At 37.3% G+C, this 22,995-nt stretch overlaps 1 protein-coding gene and 1 long non-coding RNA gene across 11 annotated transcripts in view; one reads left to right on the top strand and one right to left on the bottom strand.

The window, feature by feature from the left end:
- LOC135266349 (uncharacterized) overlaps positions 1-22,995 on the top strand; it is a 267,145-nt gene that overhangs the window by 209,874 nt on the left and 34,276 nt on the right. For all 10 annotated transcript variants that reach the window (XR_010334338.1, XR_010334334.1, XR_010334342.1 and 7 more), the window contains one exon: positions 3,375-3,423. This is a non-coding gene — a long non-coding RNA (uncharacterized LOC135266349). The remainder of the gene's footprint in view (positions 1-3,374; positions 3,424-22,995) is intronic.
- Positions 15,896-17,592, bottom strand: LOC663399 (fructose-1,6-bisphosphatase isozyme 2). Its single transcript, XM_015979971.2, has one exon. It carries the CDS (start codon positions 17,160-17,162, stop codon positions 16,098-16,100), a length of 1,065 nt encoding a protein of 354 aa, XP_015835457.1. The 5' UTR covers positions 17,163-17,592; the 3' UTR covers positions 15,896-16,097.

Genomic DNA, 22,995 nt, shown 5'->3' with positions numbered 1-22,995 from the left:
GCGCGACAAATTACTCATTTGCATGAGCTACCACCACTGTGAAATTGGACGATTCGCACAAACGACACGTCACGTGATCATTATTTTATTCATTTCTCTATTTTATTTATGGCGGTGGCCCACCAACCCTCTATAATTTTGTACGTTTGTGGTATTCGAAATTGTTTAGATGACAATGCGACCAAAGATTTTTTCTTTTATTATTCTAATAGTAATGCCAGGAGTGTGTGCATTTTTTAGGGCCAATTTGACCTTCAATTGTGTATACAAAACCCTATTATACAGGTGTCCCTTTCTATATATTGACAGATGAATAAAACTTGTCTTATCATGAAATTGGATTGAATCTATTATTTATTTTTTACCGCACCTCTAATGTCCGCATCTTAGGGTCGCCAAAACATAAACAGATTATGTTTAGGTTAAAAAAAATATAATAAAAAAGATAGGTTTAGTTTTCAAAAATTTCCTGCCAACGGTGCACAATGTAGCGAACCGTGGACAAAAACAATGAATCAAATAGTTACTCTTTCAACTGTGAGTAGCTAAATTAAAGCAACATCTGTTTTTAGAGTTAATTTTTGCTGAACATTTGCATTGACAAGTTTTTTTTAATTAACACAACATTAATACAATTAATAAATATATGGGAGTTGTGTGACATTCAGAGCAAAAGGCTTCACTGAATATCTGTGTAGATAACTTGAAAACTAGTACGAATTTTGCAGTTTTCTTGACGCTTATCAATTTCCCAGATCATTTTACATAGCTTCCGTAAACATGGTTTCATCTTTTCGAATAATTTTGCCATAGGTTATAAAAAAAAAATGGAAAAATTTCCAAACACTCCACCAAAGTGTCACAATTGATTGAAACCTATATTATCACATAATTTTAATGTGCTGTTTACAATATTAACACAAAAACACAGAACTTTACGTTGATTATTTGTTACTTACGTTAAATAGGTACTGTAAAATTACATAGTGTAATGTAAAACCTCATTTTCATGTAATGTTACATCAACTATGTAGTTTTTACCTGTGTACTGATTTAATTCTGTAAAAATCAATGACATCTCCTGTACAATAATCCACAATAGTAATATCGCAATATTTTTCCATAACTGTTTTGCAGAATAAATGTACCTACCTTTGGGTTAAATTGAAGAAGTGCGGAAATTTAATTTTAAAATTATTTGATATTTATTTTAACTTAATTGAAATAAATATACAGTAGACTCCCGATTATCCGAAACCGCTTTATAATCGGATTATCTGGAGCAAATTTAAAAAATTGAAACTCCTATTTATCCGAAAAAAATCTCTCGATTATCCGAACCGAGCTTGCGCATTTGAGCATACTGTAAACAGTTTTGATTTTTCATTTATTTAATTTTTTATGTTTTGGCACACATGCAGATACAGAAACACTTTTATTGTAAAACTGAACAATCAATTTTAGATCTGTTTATTCAAAATGTACATACACAGTTGGACAAACCATTGCATATCATTTTTTTTTCGTTTAGAACAGTTTTTTACAACTCTTGTTTTTACCTTCGGTTTAACCGAAACTTCGATTATCCTAACCGTTTCGGATAACCGGGAGCCTACGGTAATTGTAAAACCGAAGGTTCGGACTTTGTTAGTTTTAGTTTTTCACCGACGAAGAAAATAACATTTCGAAATATGTAAAATATTGTTTCACCATTAAAATTTATCAAAAATTCTCCTCATACCTAATTTTTTAAACACTGTATACTTACCAGTGCACTACAGATTGATGCGTTTTCTGTTAACGTGTTATTTTTATTAAATATTACATTTTGTCTATTATTCAATTCAAATAACATTCTCTCATTTTTTTACATTTACTAGAAAGATAGTCAAATGAACAAAGTTGTCAAGTCCAAATTTAATCTGTTAAGTAAGAAATCACAATCAATTTTTTAACAACTATTGTAACAATACCTGTTTAAAAAAATTTTTTTCTTACAAATTGTGGAAACCATTTTTAACCCTCTTAACCCCAAATTGTTGAAACGTTTCTCTTTTTTTTACTCACTTTTTTATGTATTTTTAAATAAAAAATGTAATTTTACAAATTGTTGGCAATAAATTACTTATTAAAATGTAAATTTATATAATTAAAGACACCAGGTGCTTGCTCTAATTCAGTATATTTTCGGTCTCATGATATTTTTTAAACGTAGGACACTATTTAATGTGTACTAACTTTTGTAACATAAAACTTGCTGTAAAAATACTAAAAATGGATATGTAAAAATGATGTAATTTTACATTGATTTTATTCAGTTTATGATGGAATCCGACTTTCTGTCCTAGCTCTTTTAGTCTTGCCGTAATAGCTATTTGAAAAGTGTATTAAGGAAAAATTAAAAAAAAATCTGGCGTTTTTGTCGTCTTAGAACAAAATTTAAAAAAATGGAATGCGATTTAAATGATTATCTATCTCTGGGTGGGAACCCAGTCAATATTGCCTTCCTGTGCTCCCCATGGCCCCTGTGGGCCCAGGTAGGTCGTAATGGGCGCTTAAAACTGCAAGTACATCGTAAAAGCTTCCATTTTCGTTTCGGCTTCCTAGAAAAGCTCGTCGGAATTTTTCAATTCCGCTAGACTTAACGGCGACTTTGACAGGGTATCCCAACGGTCGGCCAGTTTACGGCCCAGATTTGCTCCAGTCGACGTTTATACCTGCGTTTCAGGTAAATCTCTATTTGTTTTCCAAGTGGGGGCGGTTCGACGAACCGCAGAGGGTATTGGATGCTTTCCAATTAAAAATGGAGGCGACTGTAATTAAAATCAATCGGAGATTTCGAATGGGTTGAGATGTGCTTTGTGGCCCAACATGTCTAGGTGGGACGACAAGTTGACGGGAACAGGTGGCAGCTGATGAACACGTCTCGAATCCGCGATTTATTAAGTTATTTGGCCAGATGTGAGGTACGAGATAAGATCGGACAACGGGGAATTTGTCCAACACTTTGTTACACTTTCGTAACTATCTAATTAGTGTTTTCAAGGTTTTTGCATTTTTTGATCCCTATCTTCGACCTGATCATATTTAATTATTATAAAATGTGCTGAGAAAACCGACTTTAGCGGGAAACACAAGACAATTCGCGGTATGGGTTGATTTACAATCTCCTTGCAGCGCTTATAAATCTCGAATAACAATACTCTCGTCATGCGTAATCTCCGGTACAATCACTACTCACTAATGCCTTATTGCCGCAAGTTCAGTCAAGGTATGCTAAAATAATTCAGTCTCACGCTGTAAATTTTCAGCGTTTTATTATTCAATCACCAACACCCTTCAGCCGATCATTAATTCAAATTTTATTGTTTCAGGTTTCAGAAGGCCCAAGTCGTACATCACCTCTTGTGTAGCAGAGACGTGGTATGCCATTTATTTACCTGTTGTTGAATAAAAAGCGTTTAGTCTGTCGTAAAATAATAGAGTTGTGTGTGAGTGTGTGCCATTAATGCGTTTGCTTGATGATTTAGAAGAAGTGATGGCCGAGGCGGCCTCAATTTGTATCCCGCTCGTGACAGGCCAATCTCGCTCCCGAACTTCACCCAAGATTAATAATTCCACTTGTTTTTGTAATATTTCACATGTTAATTACCAGCATTGTGTGCCATTTGCCGTGAGTTATGTCCGGGGACGGACGCAAAACGAGATAAAAACTGCACACCGGGGGAAAAATTTTGCCACTTTTGAAGGCGCTGAAATCGAATCAAGCCTTCCGCCCACTTTTCATCAGCACAATGACTGATGTTGCATTTGCATGTCAGACTAACAGTACGGACCTTGAGACGGCTTCATTTCTCCACCTCGAATCTGTTCTAGTCCTAACAAAAAATTGGATCTCGACGAAATGTATGCGTTTTGAATAATTCATAACATCGGACGGCTACGTGGCAGACTCGCGGCTACCGATTTTCATCCGGCTTTGTTGTGGATAAACACACAAACTTTACCTCTTTATTATTGCGGGAGTTTCGGACGTCTTCTCCCGACAGAAAATTGCGCCAAAAATTGGGGAGTTGCGGTAACCGGATATATTCCCCAAACTCCTGTTTTTGTAACTCTATTAAATATATTATTGGTCGCCCCTTTATTTGTGTTATCGAAAGTAAATGCGGCGAAATCCTACCCTTTCCACGCAGACAATATAGAGCGGGTAAAACCGGGAGCTTGTGTTACACGTCAACAATCTTCCTGCGGCGACCTACATAACATAAATTCCCTGCCCGCCATAGACATGTGTGTCCCCGGATTATTTTACATGCCATCACGTGCCTAATGGCGGCTCCGAGGCTGCAAAAACGCCGTCTCAATAGTAATTAATCTTGGACATCCCAAGCAGCGAATGGTCGATTTCCGTCCAAGCAATTTTATTGATGGCATCCGGCATAGCGTCAGAATTACGCAATGCGCGGCTTATCCACGTTTACATGATAATGGCGACCGCATCGTCCCATGAATCAGGTAGATAAGGAGGATGTGTTCTGCTGGTGCACATTTGATAATTTCCTGTGATTACGGCTATAATTGGGGAAGGGCTGACCGGAAATTGAGGGCGACCGTGTACCTACTTCCACCAGGAAATGATGCTTGTCAATTAGGTGTCGGCGGTGCCAAAACCCGGCCTGATTTATCGACGTCTCGGCCACTTTTTGAAGGGGCGACAATGCTTAAATTCGCGTAAATGCAAACAGGAGTTTTTTCCGAGGCAATCAGCACCTGGCGCGTGAATTAATAGCCTCGGTGTAATTACACAATCAGATGTCGGCGTTCGCGTGTTCCGGGGCCTTGTCGCCCGGACTCGAAACTCCGGGACGCCTATCTGATTATGTCGGACTTGCACACTCATTGCCGTCATTTCATTATGCATTCACGGCAATCCAAAGAAACGATTTTTCGCCGGAGCCATTGTGCGATACATGCCAGGATAATAATTAAGAAATGAGTAAAAAGAATCGTTAACGGCCTTAAGCAGACGAAATGAATATTTGATTGCGGAGGGTTGGGGAAAATGGTTAAATGCTAGTCGGACATAATACTTTATCAATTTAATGCTATCGCGACATGAGTTTTGTCGTAATGACATTTGTTACAGTGAAGGTTGATAATAAACTGATAAGCGATTTGTAAAACACGAGTAATGGCGGGTGGAACAGACGAGTTGAAAGGGAATATCGGGCCGAGATCGCTTTCGAAATCAATGGACGACTTTCCACATCCATGTTAATAACTTAAGCAATTAACTACGTTTAGCGGCGTATGGAGCTTTCAGCAGCGTGCAGCTTTCAAAACTATTTCCAGCGGACGTTTATTTTCTTTCAGGATGTTTCAATCACTTGCAAAATGGATGAATTCGAGTGGAAATCTCTTTGACTTACCTGTTGAAGCTTTTTATATCTTCACTCGACTTGGGCTTTTTTCAACCAGAACTATCATCCACCGATTGCGCCCGCGGCCCATTCGCGTGTTTGTCAATATGCTAATCCACCCGAAGATGATTACAAAAATTGCCCAAATGCCCACAGTATGCCCATCCGAATTTTTTTATTTCCAAACAAATTAAAAAATATTTGTGCACGTTATTATTAAATAGTTGTGACTTGTCTTTGGCGAGATAAGATATAGCCGTCAAGCAGCACGCCGCCTTTCCTGGAAAATTAATAAACCTCGTCCAGCTGCGAGGCAATTTAAAACTAATTCCGGTAATGCTCTTTCCGCTTAATAGCATTAGAACCTTTGGGATTATGCAAGTAGATTAAGTGAAATGGCTGGTGTTCCAGCGGCCCCCCGCCGGGGTCCAAGCACCTAATTACGCCCCCGCACCTCCAAAGAGCCAAAACAAGTCGTCCTTTGTCAAAATAGTGTACAGAGTTGGGAAGTGGTGCGGATTATACCGAGCCGCGCTGAAAAAACCGGAGGATTTTGCAACAAAAGAGCCAAGCCATTATCCAGAACGAAATCTAATCTCGGATCTCTGTGGACACCTAGGCCTCATGCTGTTTGCAATTTCACTTGGTTGCGACCAGGATGGACGACTCTTCGAATTGTGGAATTTTCAATCGGAATTAATTTCGGTTCGTGGAAGAAACATACCAACTCTTGGTTTTACATAAAAAGGCTCATAAAACTATTCCGGGAAGTGGCACGACGAGGAAGTGTGACTGCGCTTTTGTGGCAAATTAAATTAGGCGTTACTTACAGAAATAAGTGTTTAATTAATAATAAATCAGGGATTTTTGCGGACGATGTTTGCAAAGGAGATTTTTTAATTGCTCAACAATTTTAATTGAATGCGATGAATGGAGGGAAGAGTTACGGCCTGTTTTAGCGCGCTCAGGACGATACTTTTTTCACTTTTGCATTCTTAAACTTCCAGCCTTTGGAACGCTCCTCCAAAGACTACTTAGTAGTTTAATTACAGCTCAAATAAGAGTTTGGATAATTTAATTTCATACTTTATCGGAAGAATAGCAAAGTTTGAGGAACTAAAGATCAAGCATTTTTCGGTGACAAACTGGAATTAAACACCGCAGTTATGCCGAAAGCTGGGGCTTCCTCTATCGCATTATCTCGAATCATATCTATAAAATTTATGTCGCGTGATTTTTCCCGCTCGGTCCTAAAACCGAAATTACCGCTTGCGTCGAGTGTCGACCCTCTTCACATTTAATTACGACGATAATTTGCGTACACAAACAGCCAAGTCACAGACATTAAAAATCGGCCATATGGTGGTAGGACCAGATTACACAGGGGTCGATTTAAATCGCGCTCCCTGCTAAATGAAGAGGTGTTCCAGCGGCCCATCGCCGGCCGCCCCGGCCCAGCCGTGCCCCCGCGGTCGCCCCTCGCCTGGCCGACTGGAGGGCATCCCCAGCGGCGGCCTCCCGCAGCTTGTCCTCCAAACAAAGCAACAAGCACGATTTTTCCTAATAGTGCAATCGCAGCTGCTATTAATTGTTATTTCTTCCTATAAATTCGCAGCGAAGAGCGAGAGCATCCCTGGAAATCGTAAAAGGTTGACAAGTTGACACCGGGACGGGCTGTCAATGTGGAATTATATGCCCCTTGACTAATTATTGTTACGGGTTGTGCCCCCCGACGGTCGGTTCCACGAAGTCTGTCGTAAAAGCGAGCGAGGGTCCAACACCCACGGCCATGGTACCTACTTTACGACCCGTTTCGGGATCGAGAACCCACAAAAACGGACGGTACCGTTTATGGTTCCTGATTGTCTAACCGTTTTTTGCTGTTTTTGGGAAATCGCCAGAGGGCTTGGCCAATTGAAGAAACGTTTTTTAAATTCCTCACTCTTCATGCTGCGTGTTTACACATGCTTTTGTTAGGAGATAACAGAGTTGGGATATTGGGGGATAAAGCTTTGCCAGGGGGCGACTTTTAACATAGACAACCAGTAAATCACTATGAGCTTTTGCATTTTTCGAAAATAAAATAGTTCGACGTAACACGGGCATAATTATTGTGGATTAAGCTTTTCAGTAAAATTAAAGCCTTAGCTTGGTTCGTAAATAATTATTTAATTTTTTTAAATAGAAGCTGGTTTTGCATTCCGTGGAGTTAGGTGGGCACTGGCGCAATATTTATGAAAACCAATTACGTAGCCGAGATGGAGCGAAAGATTGAGAAAGACAGGCCGGGGCCTGGATTTCAGTTATTAGATTGAGGCGTGTTTGAGTGAAATGTACTGTTAACTTTGGGTACGTTGGAATGACATTTAATTAAGAGTAAACGCTTCTAGTTGAGGCTAATTTACACGGAGCTAGACAACGCCGATGATTCTTTCGTTCCCTCGGGAGTTATCCAATTTGTTGTGTCTTAATGATGGTCCAGCAGCAGCAGCGCTTTTCTAATTAAGAGCTCGTATAAAAAATCGCTCTATTAATCAGAAATAAGTACAAAGTGTTGTGATGTACGATGAAATTTATAAAGCGAGTCGGTAATGGCCGGTGCTTTGGCGCTTGACGGCAGATAAATCCATGCGAGATTTGTTTGTGTCAAAAGTGAGGTGTTAATGACCATGCGTCCTGGACGAAACTCCTCGTCCTCGAAATCGTCGTCGACGCAATTACGGTTCCGTTGCATAAAAACCGCCGTCTCCCATCTCGAGATTAATTAAAGCTCGAGAGCGTAGATAATATTTTCGTAATTATAAAAGTTCCAGTGTTTTCGGGGCGGAAGAAATTAAAAAATGCCGCTTTTTAAGTAAAAACACTGACAAGTTAATCAAGACGGTGATGAGTCAGCAGCAGTACCAAACATGCGTTCCGAATCTCCGCTAATGACCAGTTTGGATCGACATGACTGGAGCTTTTTCGGCTATTTCGGATATGGGAAGGTTTCGACTCTTGACTCGGTTATTTTTAGTTTTTTACTACTAGGAGCGACGCCTACGTACAACAGAACGGATAAAATGAGTCGCGTTCCAGTCGAGAGACTTCACGTAATTCAATTAAATCGTTTACTTAGGTTTAACCTTTTATTATTGTGCAACCAAATGCATTAGCTTTGACTACGCGGAGTATCAATTGCATCTTGCATGAGCTTTATATGAATTGTATCGTGGGTGCAGGCACACCGACGTTTTTTCACACTCGAAATGGGCTAATCGACGTTACATAAATCCATAAATGGAAGGAATTGTGCAAGGAGCCTGCGCTTAATTTAGACACGATTAGCTATTATTGATGGGCTACACTGAACACTGAATACGAGTCCACATAATGACTCTTATTTTATTATTTTTAGGAATTTGTCACGCTATGTCACTTTAAATCGCATTTGGATCAGTATAACCTTGTAAAAGCGTTAAAAATTTGCATAAATCTTATTACGAATACGTGGCAAGTCATAATATTGCTTCGTAATAATAATAACGAACCAACACACCCACACTACACAAATATCCTGACAATTGCTATATTTTATTAAAATTAAGTTTTGAGACTTGTATGTATTTAAATGAGCGTAAAAAACTCAAAAAAATAATAGTTCGTCAAATTCACTCAAAAAACGTTTTATGCACCTAAAAATGCAAGAAAATACCGCTAGGTTCGATTTTAAAACGTTTATTTTTCCGATTTTGATCGAGTTTTTGATCGATTTCCGGTACCCGGAGCATTTATCGGGCAATAAATCCGGAACCATTACCTGCAAGCCCATCAAGTTTATTATATATGGAAAATTCTTTCAAATATCAGTCTTTAAAAAATGATTATTGTGCTTCCTAATGCCTTCGCATAATAGTTTTCGAGAAAATTGCGAACAAAAGCAAAAATAGGTAAAGTTTATAGGTTTTAGAAAATGTTTCAAAATCTCGTATAGTTTCGTCGGAATCGACGTACAAAAATTGAATTTTTTTCATTTATTGATTGATACCTACTTTTAGCTTTCTCTGTCGTCTCACTGCAAAAATTGTATTTTTTGGAATGTACGAATTATTTCAATTCCTGTTCTCTTCCTATTAGTGCCATAAAATCTAAACCATGATGCATATTTTTTTAAATATTCGTTACACTGGAACTCGGTTATAACGAACCCGGCTTTTAACAAACACTCCACCAACATTTACACAAAAAAGCGTTCTACTGCTCGGATATATCGTACGCCCGTGTATTTTTATTACATTCTAGGAAATAATAAACGGCTAAAATATTAAATACAAACGAAAATAAGTAAAAAAATAAAATATTTGCCTTCGTATACCTATCTTTAAGTTGAAAATTACTCCATAAGGACGACGTTCGGTTATAACGAACAAATTCTAAAGTCACTTGGGTATTTATTATAATCGAGTTCCACTGTACTTGGCAAAACTAATTTACCATAAAAATATCCTTAAATAAATATAGAAGAGCTAAAACAGTCACATGAAAGCAAGAAACTTTAATAATGGCAGTTCCAGAAACTTATTTCTGTTGTCACAAAATTGACGCCTGTGCTTTTAGGATTTGTTTCAGGAGACTAAAACAAATCAAAAGTTAAGAGTGAAAAATTGTCCTATTGGACTTCGGTATCCAGTTATTGGATAAAAAAACTAAAATTTAAAATTTAAACATTCAAATTTATAAAAAACGAATTTACCAAAATATGCTACAATGCGATTTGGAAACTTTTCCGCATGCAGTATCACTGGCATCATTCACATATCTAACTTAACCGAACTTTTAACATATCAACAAAATCTCAAATGCACTACTAATGCAGTAGTATCGTATCGTTATAAACATACAGAACCGAATGAAAGTAAAAATACTTGTCGCTAGACAGAGCGATTCAAAGAATTTTAACATTGCTAACATTAGCTAATGAATTATGTTGGACAAATAATTGAAAAGGCAGCATATTATTTACTTATTATCAATAACTCGATAACGAAGGACAATTCGAAAATATTTTATTCTTCACTTTTGATTTATTTTATGAATTAAATTCTCAAAGCACGGGCGTCAATTTTGAGACACACTGTATACACAGCAGCATTCCTCTCGAAAGTTACTTCGACAAAATTCAACTAAAATTGGGGGACGCCACACATTATGAAAAAATTTTAAGAGGAAAACATCGTTTGGTGAGAAGTAAAGTAATCGTCAAGGTGCAAAATTTGCATTGTTGGCTTGGAATAACCTGATCAATTACCTAATGATGTTATTTGCAATATTTACTGTTCTTTTAGAGGTAAATCCATGAGCAATTTAGTCGACAATGAATCATTACGTGCTATTAAATAAAAAAAAATAGGAACATGGTCTTATTTAGACTACGGGATTATATTTCGAAAAAATTGAAGTGTGCTTCTTGGCACCAATATAAATTAATATTTTCACTTTTCTTACTCTAAAACAAATGGTCAGCGTTATACGACCATAAAATGCCATTGCGAGAAGGTTTTACACGTTTTCTGTGTACAGTGAAGAAGATTCAATATTTATTTTTATTGTCAATCGCTAATGGTTGACATTAAATGAGTTTCGAGTTTTTTTATTCCATTTTAGGAACGTTTTAATCGTTTTAATACAAGCATTATTCGACTTATTTTATTTATTTTTCATTCCGAATAGAAATGATTGTGTAATGTACGTAAACACGACCTGTCCAGTGTTAATTCGCACAATGGCAATTGTGGTGATATCATCTCGGTGTCTTTGAGCCACAATGGCATCCGTTTGCTGACCGTCTCTCGCGTCGTGTCCATCAGAGCAGACAACATCCCGGTGCACGCCTATTATCCCATACGCATTTCTGGCTAACATCATCAGCGATCATTGCGTTTACCTGCTTTGTTATCTCCTGTTTGCATTTAGCAGCGAACGAGCTTTAGGTCCAGTGGAGCTTTTGATGTGGGCCGTGGTTATTTCGTTACATTTAATGTAATTGGCTTTCCCTTCGCGAATTATTATTAATTGGCCACCGCCGCGTTCTATCGACCCGCTGCAGCCGAAATCCCGCCTAATTACAATAAATTGACATTTTCCAAATCTGCCTGCCTCTCGCATTGTTGCAAAATTCCTCAAACGGTTCCGCGAAAGACGCCTTAAAGCTTAAATCGGAGGACTGTTAATAGGAGTTGCCAAGCGACCTACAAACGATTCAATAGCGACTTCCTCTAATTAGCGCACGCAGCATCCGATTTGGCGCACCGACGACGCTTAGATACACACTTTGGCCTGCGGTTTAGGCGCTTTCAGGGGCTGATGTGACGCCAAGTCAAAAATACCGCCAACTTACAGCCATTAGATATTTAATTTAATACAAAATTAAGGATTAAAGGTCAGGTCAGATAAACGCATTTGCATATTTTATGTTTGGAGATGATTTATGGAAAAAATTTCTTGACCCCCGCCCACCGGAGCACCCCGTCATAACTCAGGCCGTTTTGGCCGTGCACATTATTAGTGTTTTAAGAGTGTCGGGTGCGTCGTTAACGACTGCCGGTTTCGAGGTGGTCATCTGCAATATCCAAGATTTAGTGTTGTCACATTACACGCCGGGGTTCGCGTAGTTTGAACGGCACTTCAGCGGAAAGGTCCGTCTCTGAATTTATGTGCAATAAATAATACATGAATGCTAAGTATGTTGCGAATGTACGACATGCTGGAACTATCAATGCACGAATTTATTCCGGGGCGAAAATAAGCCCCCCGACGCCATCTTTACGAATAACTCGAATTAATTCGGGACCAGTTGGAACAACAAATCGTAAATCGTCCAATAAAGGACCGGCTCGAGGGCGCTTCAGATGGAATCTGCTGCTATACCATCAACATTTTATGGGCGACGTTATTTTTATTAAAAAAGGCGGAATTACATGCCTGACGAGGGTTGCCGGAATTAAGTTTACAACGTGGAAGTACAGGCTGGCCCAAAGGCCTTTCACTGAGGCTAACCTCAGAAATAAATAATACAAAAGTACAAGCTCTTAAAAATTCTCATAAGAGAATTAAAATAAATCAACTACAGTGAAACCACCCTTAATGGACACCTCCGAATAACGGACACCTCTTTTCAGCGGACATTATTGTACCTATATTAAAATTGTCCACCTGCCATTAGTGGCCACCTCTTTACAATGGACAATTAAAGATTCTCCATCGGTGTCCGTAGTTGAGAGGGTTGAGAGAGTAGTACAGCAGTTTTTATTGTTTATTGAACAAAGAGATAGATTAAAAATTACTCATTGCAGTTACAGTTTACAGTAATACCGGTTTTCAAAGCCAACGTTTAATTGAGTTAGATATTACGTAATTAAAAAAATGGAATTAGATTTTTTTTTAAATTCTTATTGGTCTAAAAACAAGTTTCTTTTGTAACCCCATAAATAAACTGCATAACTTGCGAACTATAGATATCTACTATTGTAGGAAATACACTGTTTGAAAATGGTTGTACATCAAGTCACCAATGAAATTTGAACGTAATTTGCCGCTTAATTTAAATTGTGAATGCAGTCAAAGTGACAGATCCATCATAATAATGCAAAAAGGCTTTCAATCTAAAAACGAAAGCATAGACAACAACAAAAATCATGGAAATATAAAACAAAATTCAAGACAAGCTTTACACTTGAAACAACTTTGCCAAAAAAAGTGAGTACAAAGCTAATTAAAAGATGATTAAACTACAATAAGAGGCACTTGGACAAAGCGTCATATTAAATTTGATTTTTTAATCAATCTAATAAACAACCATTTTTGAACACATTGTATAATAATTGTATAATATTTAATGATTTATTTTAATGATAAATTAATCTTAATGATTTTATTTAATGTGAGAAGATTAATATGTAACTAATTTTTTAACGAGGAAAATAGGTAGGGGAAATTGGGGAAAGTCATTACAAGTAGGTAACTGAAAATGATAACATTAAAAACTATGTACCTGTTGTTTTTTTTTCATAGCCTTTGCCTTTTTCATTTTTTTTTGAAAATTGGTGACATTTTTTCAAAAAATAAAAAAAAACAAAAACGACGCTCTATTACCCTTCAGTTGTGCCTACATTATTATACAATCGTTTATTTATAAAAAATAAACATACAATTTGATCTCGACTATGTTCAAATGGAAGCATAAAGAATGACAAATTGATACAAATAAAAAAATCTACTATAACAAAACCTTTTGACTTACATTGCTTATATCACGTAACAACCAGTTATAACAAATGTGTACGAAGTGTACGCATCAAATTAAGTAAATTTGACGCTACTAGGATGAATTTTGCGCTTTCTGCAAAAGCCTGTATAGGCAAAATTTAAAATACCCTTGTCAAATGGCCGTAACATTGATGCGCGGTATTGTCCCACTTTCCCCTACCTTACTGGGAGGAAAATCATTGTAAAATTATTGTTATGCTTCTTGTCCTGTATCTGTACAACTCTTCTTCAGGGCTGTATCATATTTATAAGAGTGAGAAATACATTAATTAAAATAAAAACCAATGGAAATAGAAAATTTCTGTCCAAATAAACTTACTTAGTGCAATCTGTTTTCTTAAACAATAAGTGGATATTGCTTTTTTCTTTTGTTTTAAAGAAATTAATTAAAGAAAGGACGAAAGGAGACGTGATTTCAAAAAGAAATAAATTGGAAACTAAATACAGTCTAGTCTTTTTACTACACCTTTTTTACCAGATAAATAACTGAATTAATACACACACACATTTTTATTATTCTGTCATTCTTTCTTCGATGTGATCTGTTTGTTATTCTGAATATTATTTAGTAAATGTAATTACATAGTTAGACGGAAGACGTAGGTAATTGTGACTATCGAATTTTATTCAATAGCTCACATTAAAAATGAGCATACTATCGTAATTTGGTAAAGTAGGTATTTATTGCTATAACCCAAAGCAGGTTCTCTTCGACTGTCCTGACACGTTTTGGCGGAATGTAACAAAAACAGATAAGAGATAGCATGTCTAAATTGTTGCTGTCTATCAAGTTCACCTAAAGATTGGTAAAATATGGACAAATGAAATTTTGTATGTGATAAATGAATAATTTTAACTTTTTTGCAAAATTGCTAACAAAAATTAAAGAAAAAATATTGGAATTACAACTTACAATTGTCGTACAGCTTCCATAAAAACAGAAAAGTGAAAATCTTGTATTAAAACACATACTACCTATTTTATTTCGATTGATCACCCATAAATCCAAGCACTCAACATATTTTCAAAATTTTTGAAACAAAAAATAAAAAAATAGTTTCTCAATAAAAAAATCTTAAAACGGTTCTAGAATATAAATAAAAAACTCATCAGCACTGCAATAAACAATAGAAAATTCTTTCAATTTAATTTAAAATTAAAAAAATTCTAACTTCGATCCTCATCGTTTCGGTGGGGCACCTAAGTGGTGTGTTATATTGGCGTTGTGTGACGTGCTGGACAGGTGTTTTACCGAGAAGCATTACCGATTTGGCTGTGTCGAAGCGTTTTATGAGGCGTATAGCGTGGTCAAGACTTTGTAGCTTTCGCAAATGGTCGAAGGGCCTCGCTGTCTCCCCGTGAGATAAGAGCCCGTTCGGAGAATACGGCCACAGTCCTGTAACAAGGATACAATGGCCATCACCATTAATGATATCTCTATCAGATGGCAGGTGGCAGTGACGGTCAAAGGTCATGCCGAGGTCTAAGCGGCACCTTGAACATCGCCTGGAATCTGTGGTCTCATTGTGTTATTGCATTACTTTATCACGACGAGTTTATCTCAGAGGTGAGAAAGTTTTATGACGCATTTCGAGAGATATTGATTGAAAGCGAATCCCGCTCTTATTTTAGCCCTCATTGATTTTTATTTGCTCGAGAGGCTATAAATCCGGGGCGAATAAGCAAATTTTGAAAAAATCGGATACAAGTCAGTGAAAGAAGCGCCCTTTTTTCCCCGTAATAAATTAGCGTGATCGGAGACAAGGCCCAGGGCCTCCACTCGAATCCTTGCAGGCAATCACGGTGATGTATCTATTTGTCAAAGCAGAGTCGGCCGTCCGAAGAGCAATTGCGGTCTCTTTTTATGTTTCCGGTCCACCGGAAGTTCCGCTCGGCTACCGGTCGATATATCTACGTGCAGTTGCAGATTAACTTCCTGTTTCCGCTGTCAAGATTCGTGTTTTAATGACCCGATTTTTTACCAAAATACTATAATTGCAACTCGAAACCAAAGAAGAGAAACGAGATACGGTTTCATTTAGTAGATGGAATTCGCGACAGGAAGTCCAACATTTCACATTTCCGCCTCTTATCTACTGGAATCGAAGCAGGTGGACGTGGGAAAATTACTCCATTTTTCTAATTTATGGAAAAATAGGAAAAAACCATTACACCGGACAAGTTTTTAATTGAACATTTGGAAATGGTGGTGATGAGAGTGCAAAACCCCAGTGTGGTTTATCGGTTGAGTGCGTTTGGAATCAACGATTTGTTAATAATGTGTACCATATACGAATTGACAGGACCACTAGGTTGGGCATTTTTTCAATTAGGGGAAAATAGTTCTTTTAGAATTAACTTCGTTACGTTTTATTGAAGACTTCTGACACTCTTAGACGCTAACCCTAGAAATTCCCGGACATCGTTGGTCGACCCCAAAAAAATCGGAGTTGTCTGATGGACCTCTCTTGGTTTAACATCCAGGATACTTCGCGTCCCGTCCGTAGAAAGCCCACCAGCTTGTTCTATGATGAACGCCATGGGCTTGCACTCGTACAGTAATTTTAATTTGCCATGAGGGTGCTCCTTGTTAGCTGGGTACATAAAAATGCCTCCGTGTTTCAAAGTCCTGTGTATGTCGGCAACCATGGAACCGACATACCTGGCAGTGTAGGGTTTCCCCGAATGAGGGAATTTCTTAGCATTCACATAATTCTTAACTAAATCGTCCCAAGAGGAGGTATAACCTTCGTTAATGGAATAGGTATTGCCTTTCTTCGGCATCTTCAAATTACTTTCGGTCATGATGTACTCTCCGATTTCCGTATCAAGGACAAAAGAGTTGACTCCTTCTCCTGTTGACATGACCAAAGTTGTGGCACTCCCGTACAGCGCGTATCCTGCAGCAGTGATTTGGTTGTCTTCGAACAGGACGTCTTGAGCCGTTGGCAGATTGTCATCGCCTTTGTCCAGTATTAGGAAAATCGAACCGATTGCAGTGTTACAGTCAACGTCTGGGAGACCTTCCAGAGGGTCAATGGCAACAATGTACTTGCCTCTGTGGTCTCTATCGACTTCCAGAGGCTTCGGGTTTTCCTCCGACACTATCACACCAACAGAATACGACGATATGAGCATGTTGATGAAAATTTCGTTAGCGATGGCTTTTCTTTTCGTTTCTTTCTGTTTTCCGATGGCGTGGGTGAACAAATGGGACACACCGCCCCTCCTAACCAAGGCACTGACCGACTTGGTGGCCATTTGAATGGAATTGAGGAGTCTCGTGAGTTCGCCAGTGGACTGCCAGATGCGATTCTCTTCGGCGAAGATAAACTTTGTGAGAGTTGTACAACTGGGGTCTAGGCGCGAAGGTGCAGTCATTTTGACGTTTGAAATGCGGAATCTTGATTCAGTTAGCCTTATAATAGGCCACATGGACGTCCTTTAACCACACGTCTCGAAACAGTTATTTCAAAGTTGCATTATTACCATATGCAAACATAATATGGTCAATCAAATTACACACTTTCTGTTAGAAAGCCGTATGCAGTGTGACAGATGTCGTCCAGCGGTAAAAATCGCAAGTGCATCTCGCCAGTAACAATAATCCTAGCCAGGCTCCTTTTTCGCCATGAAATTACTCCCGATGATACGACATTCCCGAGCCGTCCCGTGCGTATCACCTCCTCGATCTAAATAAGTACCAAACAGTGTGATGAGTTGTTCTGGTTACGGTTAGATTATGGGTAGGTGTGAAACTCCAACCTTCTGCCGATGACTCGGCTGTTTGGCACACCATCAATTAAAAGTAAGCCGACAGCTGGCCAAAGGACTCTAACACCATCATCGTGGCAATGTGCAGGTGACGTCTCACACATGTCACGATACGCTTCCATTGTTTTTAATCCATTAATTAACGGAGGTGCTGAAGGTCCGGGCCTGGATCGGCCTCCTCGATACAGACCTGCTAGACATCATCGTCAATCACTCGGTCGGTAATTACGAAGAGGCGCAGCAGGAGGTGCGAAACATCGCACCGCGTGGAAATCGAAAACTACTTGATACCGCCTTACAAAACGGGAAAAAAGTGATTATTGGAACGATCGGACCGGATAATCGCCGTGACAGACGAAATGCCAGATATCTCAAGAATTCGACTAATACGGACCTAACTGGGCGGAGAATTTTTTGCAAAGGTACATTCCAGATTAAAAAATTAAAAAATTAATCGATTGGTATCGAGAAACCCATCAAATTCCGACTAGTTTAGTAGTTATCACTGGATATACAGGATAATCTAAGTCGAATTAGGGTCGTCCTGCAACCATCTGCTTACCGGATCAACCTTATTTTTTATTAAAAAAAAATATATATTTAAGACCGAATTTCAGCCATTTTCTTCAGCATTTTACAGCTGTTTTGAGTAAGATTTTTGAAACTTATTTAAAAAATACATTTTTCCACTCGAGCTGTAGGTGAGAAAGTCATTTAAAATGTGGTTAGTGCTTTATTGAATTCAGAAAAAATCCTGAAAACTGCCGTTTTAGGTAACTACTGCCGTTTTAGGTAACTGATCTACAGGACACACTCGTTATTTCCTAGAGTCTACTACAGGGCATGAAGTATTTTATTTTCTTTTTAACACTTATTGTTGATAGGAAAAAGTACTACTCAGTTTTTTTCAGTTTTCAGAATTTTTTTCTGCAGTCATTGCTTTATTTAAATATCTAAGTTCTACGTGGAAAAATTCTTTAATCGAGCCTTTTTTACGAGATATTAAATACAGAAATAAATAAATACATACATAAATAAATAAATAAAAAATAAATAAACAAATAAATGTCCCGCCAAATATTCGAAACATACAAAAACCATTGCTGGAGTTATTAGAAATAGAAATTTTTGTGTATTAAGAGCGCAAAGTAGTACATCGAAATCGACTATGTTTTTTTTCATTTGTGCTCGAAACACACACAAGACTTTTTCTCAGTCGCAAGCATTATGAATATATTATAATAATATTCAGGACAAAACCATGAAATAATTTATTAAAATCAGAAATTATTTATTTTCTGTTGTTACTTTAGTTACCACAGCTAGATACATAAACACACTGGACATTTGATTTCAATAAAAAATGAGAGAACGAGCGTTTTTTTTTCATTTTGTGGCTTAAAGCTACAAAAAGACATAATTTTGCTTGTGCAGAAGATACTCGTATGTATTTGCAATCACATTTCATTTAAAAACAAAATGTTTAAATTCGAGGATAGGTGTTTGTATTTTACATATTGGGAATGGTTTGGACAAGTTCAAGTCTACAGTGTTTGAGATTATAATAAAATATTCCGACATATTTTCTTCCGAAGAAGAAAAAAATCCTGAAAGATTGAAAATTGTAGAGAGAGCTTTAATTAAACTAAAAAAAATTTTGGGATGTTACTGCTCAGCTGAATGATGAAGTTGGCATGAAGTTGGGTCTTCAAATCTGGCCAAGTCTTTTACAAGGTAGTGCACACAGATCATCATTTTTATTTAGGTCAAAGAAAAGCTACTGTTTACTGAATAACTAATAAAGAACAGACTAGCCTATGTTTCGTAAAAAATAAAATTATCGAATGAATAATGAATAAAAATTCTAAATTGTTAAAAAGAGGTATTATAACTGGTTTAAAAAAGAAGCGTTTTCTAAAGACAGCCAAAATGTTTGTTTCAAAGTGTGATAATTTGGGGATGCATTTCTGCAAAGAGTTTAGGGAATTATTGAATTACTGATAATTAAAAAATGCAGGAAAATAGTTTGTTATCAACGATTATTTTTTTTACCTTCGAAGTACCATGTGATCATTTGAAAGTATAGTTAGAGTATGGGCTTTATCAGATTTTTAACTTGGAACAAAATGCCGGTTGTGATAATTAATCAAGCTGAAGGGTCGAATAATAACTAAGATGTTGTTAAATAAAAATTCTCCTAATTTTAATTTTTTATTTAATTTCTGAATTAAAGGCACTGCAACTTAAAAACAACTATGTCTTAGTAAGTACCAAAAATACTTACTATTAAAGTACTGAAAACCGTTTTTCTCTAACTCAAGTTATTTCAATTTAATGACGTCATAACCGCCTATCGCGCATTTGGTCCAATATTAAGACCAAATGGTTTTTGACTTTTAAGTGACACTTAAAACACAGACACAGACACAGACTTTATTACAACTAGACAAAAGTCTTTTCGCGAAGTTCAAGACAAAGAACAGAAATTTGTCGAAAAAGCAATTAATATTTTTGGTTTTGTAGAAAATGTGTAAAAAATATTCAAATATCTGTCACGTAATTAAGAGAATTCAGTGCGACGTCACGATTTCTTTATTTTGAAGCAATTATCTTGCTTATTTCTCATCGCTGGAAATTTTGAAAAGAACCTACTGGTATAGACCGAACGATATCTTTAATATATTACCCCAATTTCAGGTACAAAATCAGATATACCTAATCAAATAATTATGTTTTGAACGGTAATGTTCAATTATAATACATTTTTCCCCTCATTAGTTTGCGCTAGTTTATCAATCACAAAGCTCCAAAACCGCCTACTCTAATTACAAATTCAAACAAGATGAGGCACCCCGAAAACAAGTAAAAATTGTTTGATGAACATAACATAAATGTTTTAAATAGTTCGTAGCTACTTGTAAATATCAATTTATCGCACCCCTTTGGTACGCACTGGATAGGTACCGGAAAGTCAACCAAAATCAAAACATTAAAAAAATTAATTAATTTAAAATTAATTAAATTAATTTTTGAAATATATTCAGTTTTGTTGACATAAAATCGTGCTCTGAAGACGCTGATACAAACAGTTAGAAGGCTCCACAATAAGCATTTTTGTTTTTATCTTATCCAGTAAGAAAGGAAGTGATAAGAAGGTGTAGTGCATTTTAAGTAATAAAAAATATTAAGAAGAATAAAAACAAAAGGCTAAAGGTTTAGTAAATCAAATAACTGGATTAGACATTTGCCTGTTGAAAAATTAAGGACGTTGATGAGCCTATCTTTTTTTGGGTTTCCATCGTCTCGTCTTCTCGAAATCGGTAATTACACCACAATTAACATTCCCGTTGTGTCCGCATCGGTCGCAGTTTACGAGCCGCCTCTGTCCGCCTCGACTAGTTTGTTGCACCTTGTTAATAACGCTGACTTTGCATATTGCTAGGCTTTCTGTGGCGCGGGTTCTTGCCTTGCTGCACGTTTCAGGAACGCCATTAAATGCTGTGCATATGGCATATAGGTGCGAGGAGACCGCCGCACGTTTAATTTTCACATTATCGTTTTTTTCCCACCTTCATCATCGCCTCTCACACGCAGCCAATATCATTTAGACACTTTTAGAAGGTGATAATTAGTAGCTACGAGATCGGATTTTTCGGTTGACTTTTTCCACCACACGTGGCCGATTAATTACGCAAGGAAATGGAGAAACAACGACTTAAACAGGGAATTATTGTGTTTTTTTCTAACACCACTGGATTGTGAGGTTTCTACGAACTGGTTCGAAGATGATTTGCATAACAAAAAGCAGGAAGAAAATAACGCGGTGAACGGGTCGAATAAGACTGCTCCTGCTTGCTGAAAAGGGTGAAGGTTAGGTTTATTTTAGATGGGGGAACTGTGATTTCACTTTGTACGAGTATTTTTAGATGGGTTTGAATAATTCCATCGCTGATACGTGAAATGGATTGCTCAAATCCATGACAGCCCAAATTTTGAATCTAGATTAGTTCCTTACGAAGATAAAGGATAATCACTTCATTATCCCTTTTCCAAAATTGATTTTACGCAACTCTTCCTCAAAATAACAAAAAGGAGCTCCGGGATAAGGAGATGGGTAGCAGTTTTTTGAAAACTCCACAGTTTCTGACCTATCAAGTCTTCTGATGATAAATTTGCCTTTTTGGTCTTAGGCAGAAGATCGCGTATCACACGTGTGGCAACGTGATCAGCGGAAGGCGCTGGGGCATCGGCGCACACGTTTCGGTTGATAAGTTCTATATATAGGCGAAATGATTGGCATTGGCGGCGCGGCACGCGTATCAAACTTATCTCAGTGCCGGTGTTATTGGTGGCGGCGGGCGCACCACCGATGACGGCGAAAAGAACAACAAGATTCTGCAACAGCGGTGGTGGAGGAGCATTTTCCGTGCGGTGTGTAATGTAACAATGGCGCTTGTTTGGTCCTGCGAATGACACGGACCATTGTCGATGTCTTTTGTCGCGTACATTCGCGAGTATCGATTGCGCTGACATCGGTACATTGTGTGCGGAAACAAAACCGTTCTAATGTAAATTTCTATTCAATCCAGATTGTTATCTATCGAGAATTTTCGTTCGATTCAAAGAAAGAACCTGTTGAAGCTTCCCCCTCGTGACACGCACTGTTAAACGGGACCGCTGCTCTGATTGAGAATTTTAGACTGATACGATTGTCGATGATGGAAAGCCAAGATGCAACTGATTATTACTTTCCTGGCCTCTGACACACGCTCTAGGTTTGCAAACAGCAACACCAAGCGACATCTTTCCTTAAAATCACACACTCTTATGCTGTTAGAAAACAGCGTGATTAACTAGAACACATTACAAAAAGGAGCAAGGATCTATCAGTTTTTTGTTTTTATTTCTTTATAAAAATCGTTTTTTTCCATTGGTACAACGAAACTAAAATAGTGTTTCTAATGTAGCGCACGTGATCATACAGTTTGAAGAGTGAAGAGTCTTTATCTTAGACAAAATCAGAATTTATAGTATACTTAGGAACTACCTTCACAATCAACTAAGAAACCTACTTAAAATATTTGTTAATAAAACTTTTGACTACAGTCTTTTAATTATCTCTAAAGTGGGATCAGGTAACCAAATCGACATCTAAACCAAAAACTCGTTCAACCCTTAACCTTTTAATCTCCATTTAATATAATATTTTCTTAGAGATTGATATCCTCTATTGTAAGAGTTTGGAAAATGTTCGAAAAAATAGATAATTTAGGTCCTTAAACTCTTAAAATGTTATTCAAAATTGATTACAGCTGTTTCGGCTTAACATAACCATCATCAGATCTAAAAAATGCACGTGGTGTATTTATGATAATCTATCCCTATACATAAACACACCACAGATCTGATGGTTATTGAGTTTAAAGGACCTAAATTATATAATTTTTTGAATAATATTTTTTGTTAAAACTACAAGGACACATCTGATAATTGT

This window comes from Tribolium castaneum, chromosome 5 (assembly GCF_031307605.1).
Source record: "Tribolium castaneum strain GA2 chromosome 5, icTriCast1.1, whole genome shotgun sequence".
Lineage (NCBI taxonomy): Eukaryota > Metazoa > Arthropoda > Insecta > Coleoptera > Tenebrionidae > Tribolium > Tribolium castaneum.
This window is presented reverse-complemented; position numbering and strand designations above follow the sequence as displayed.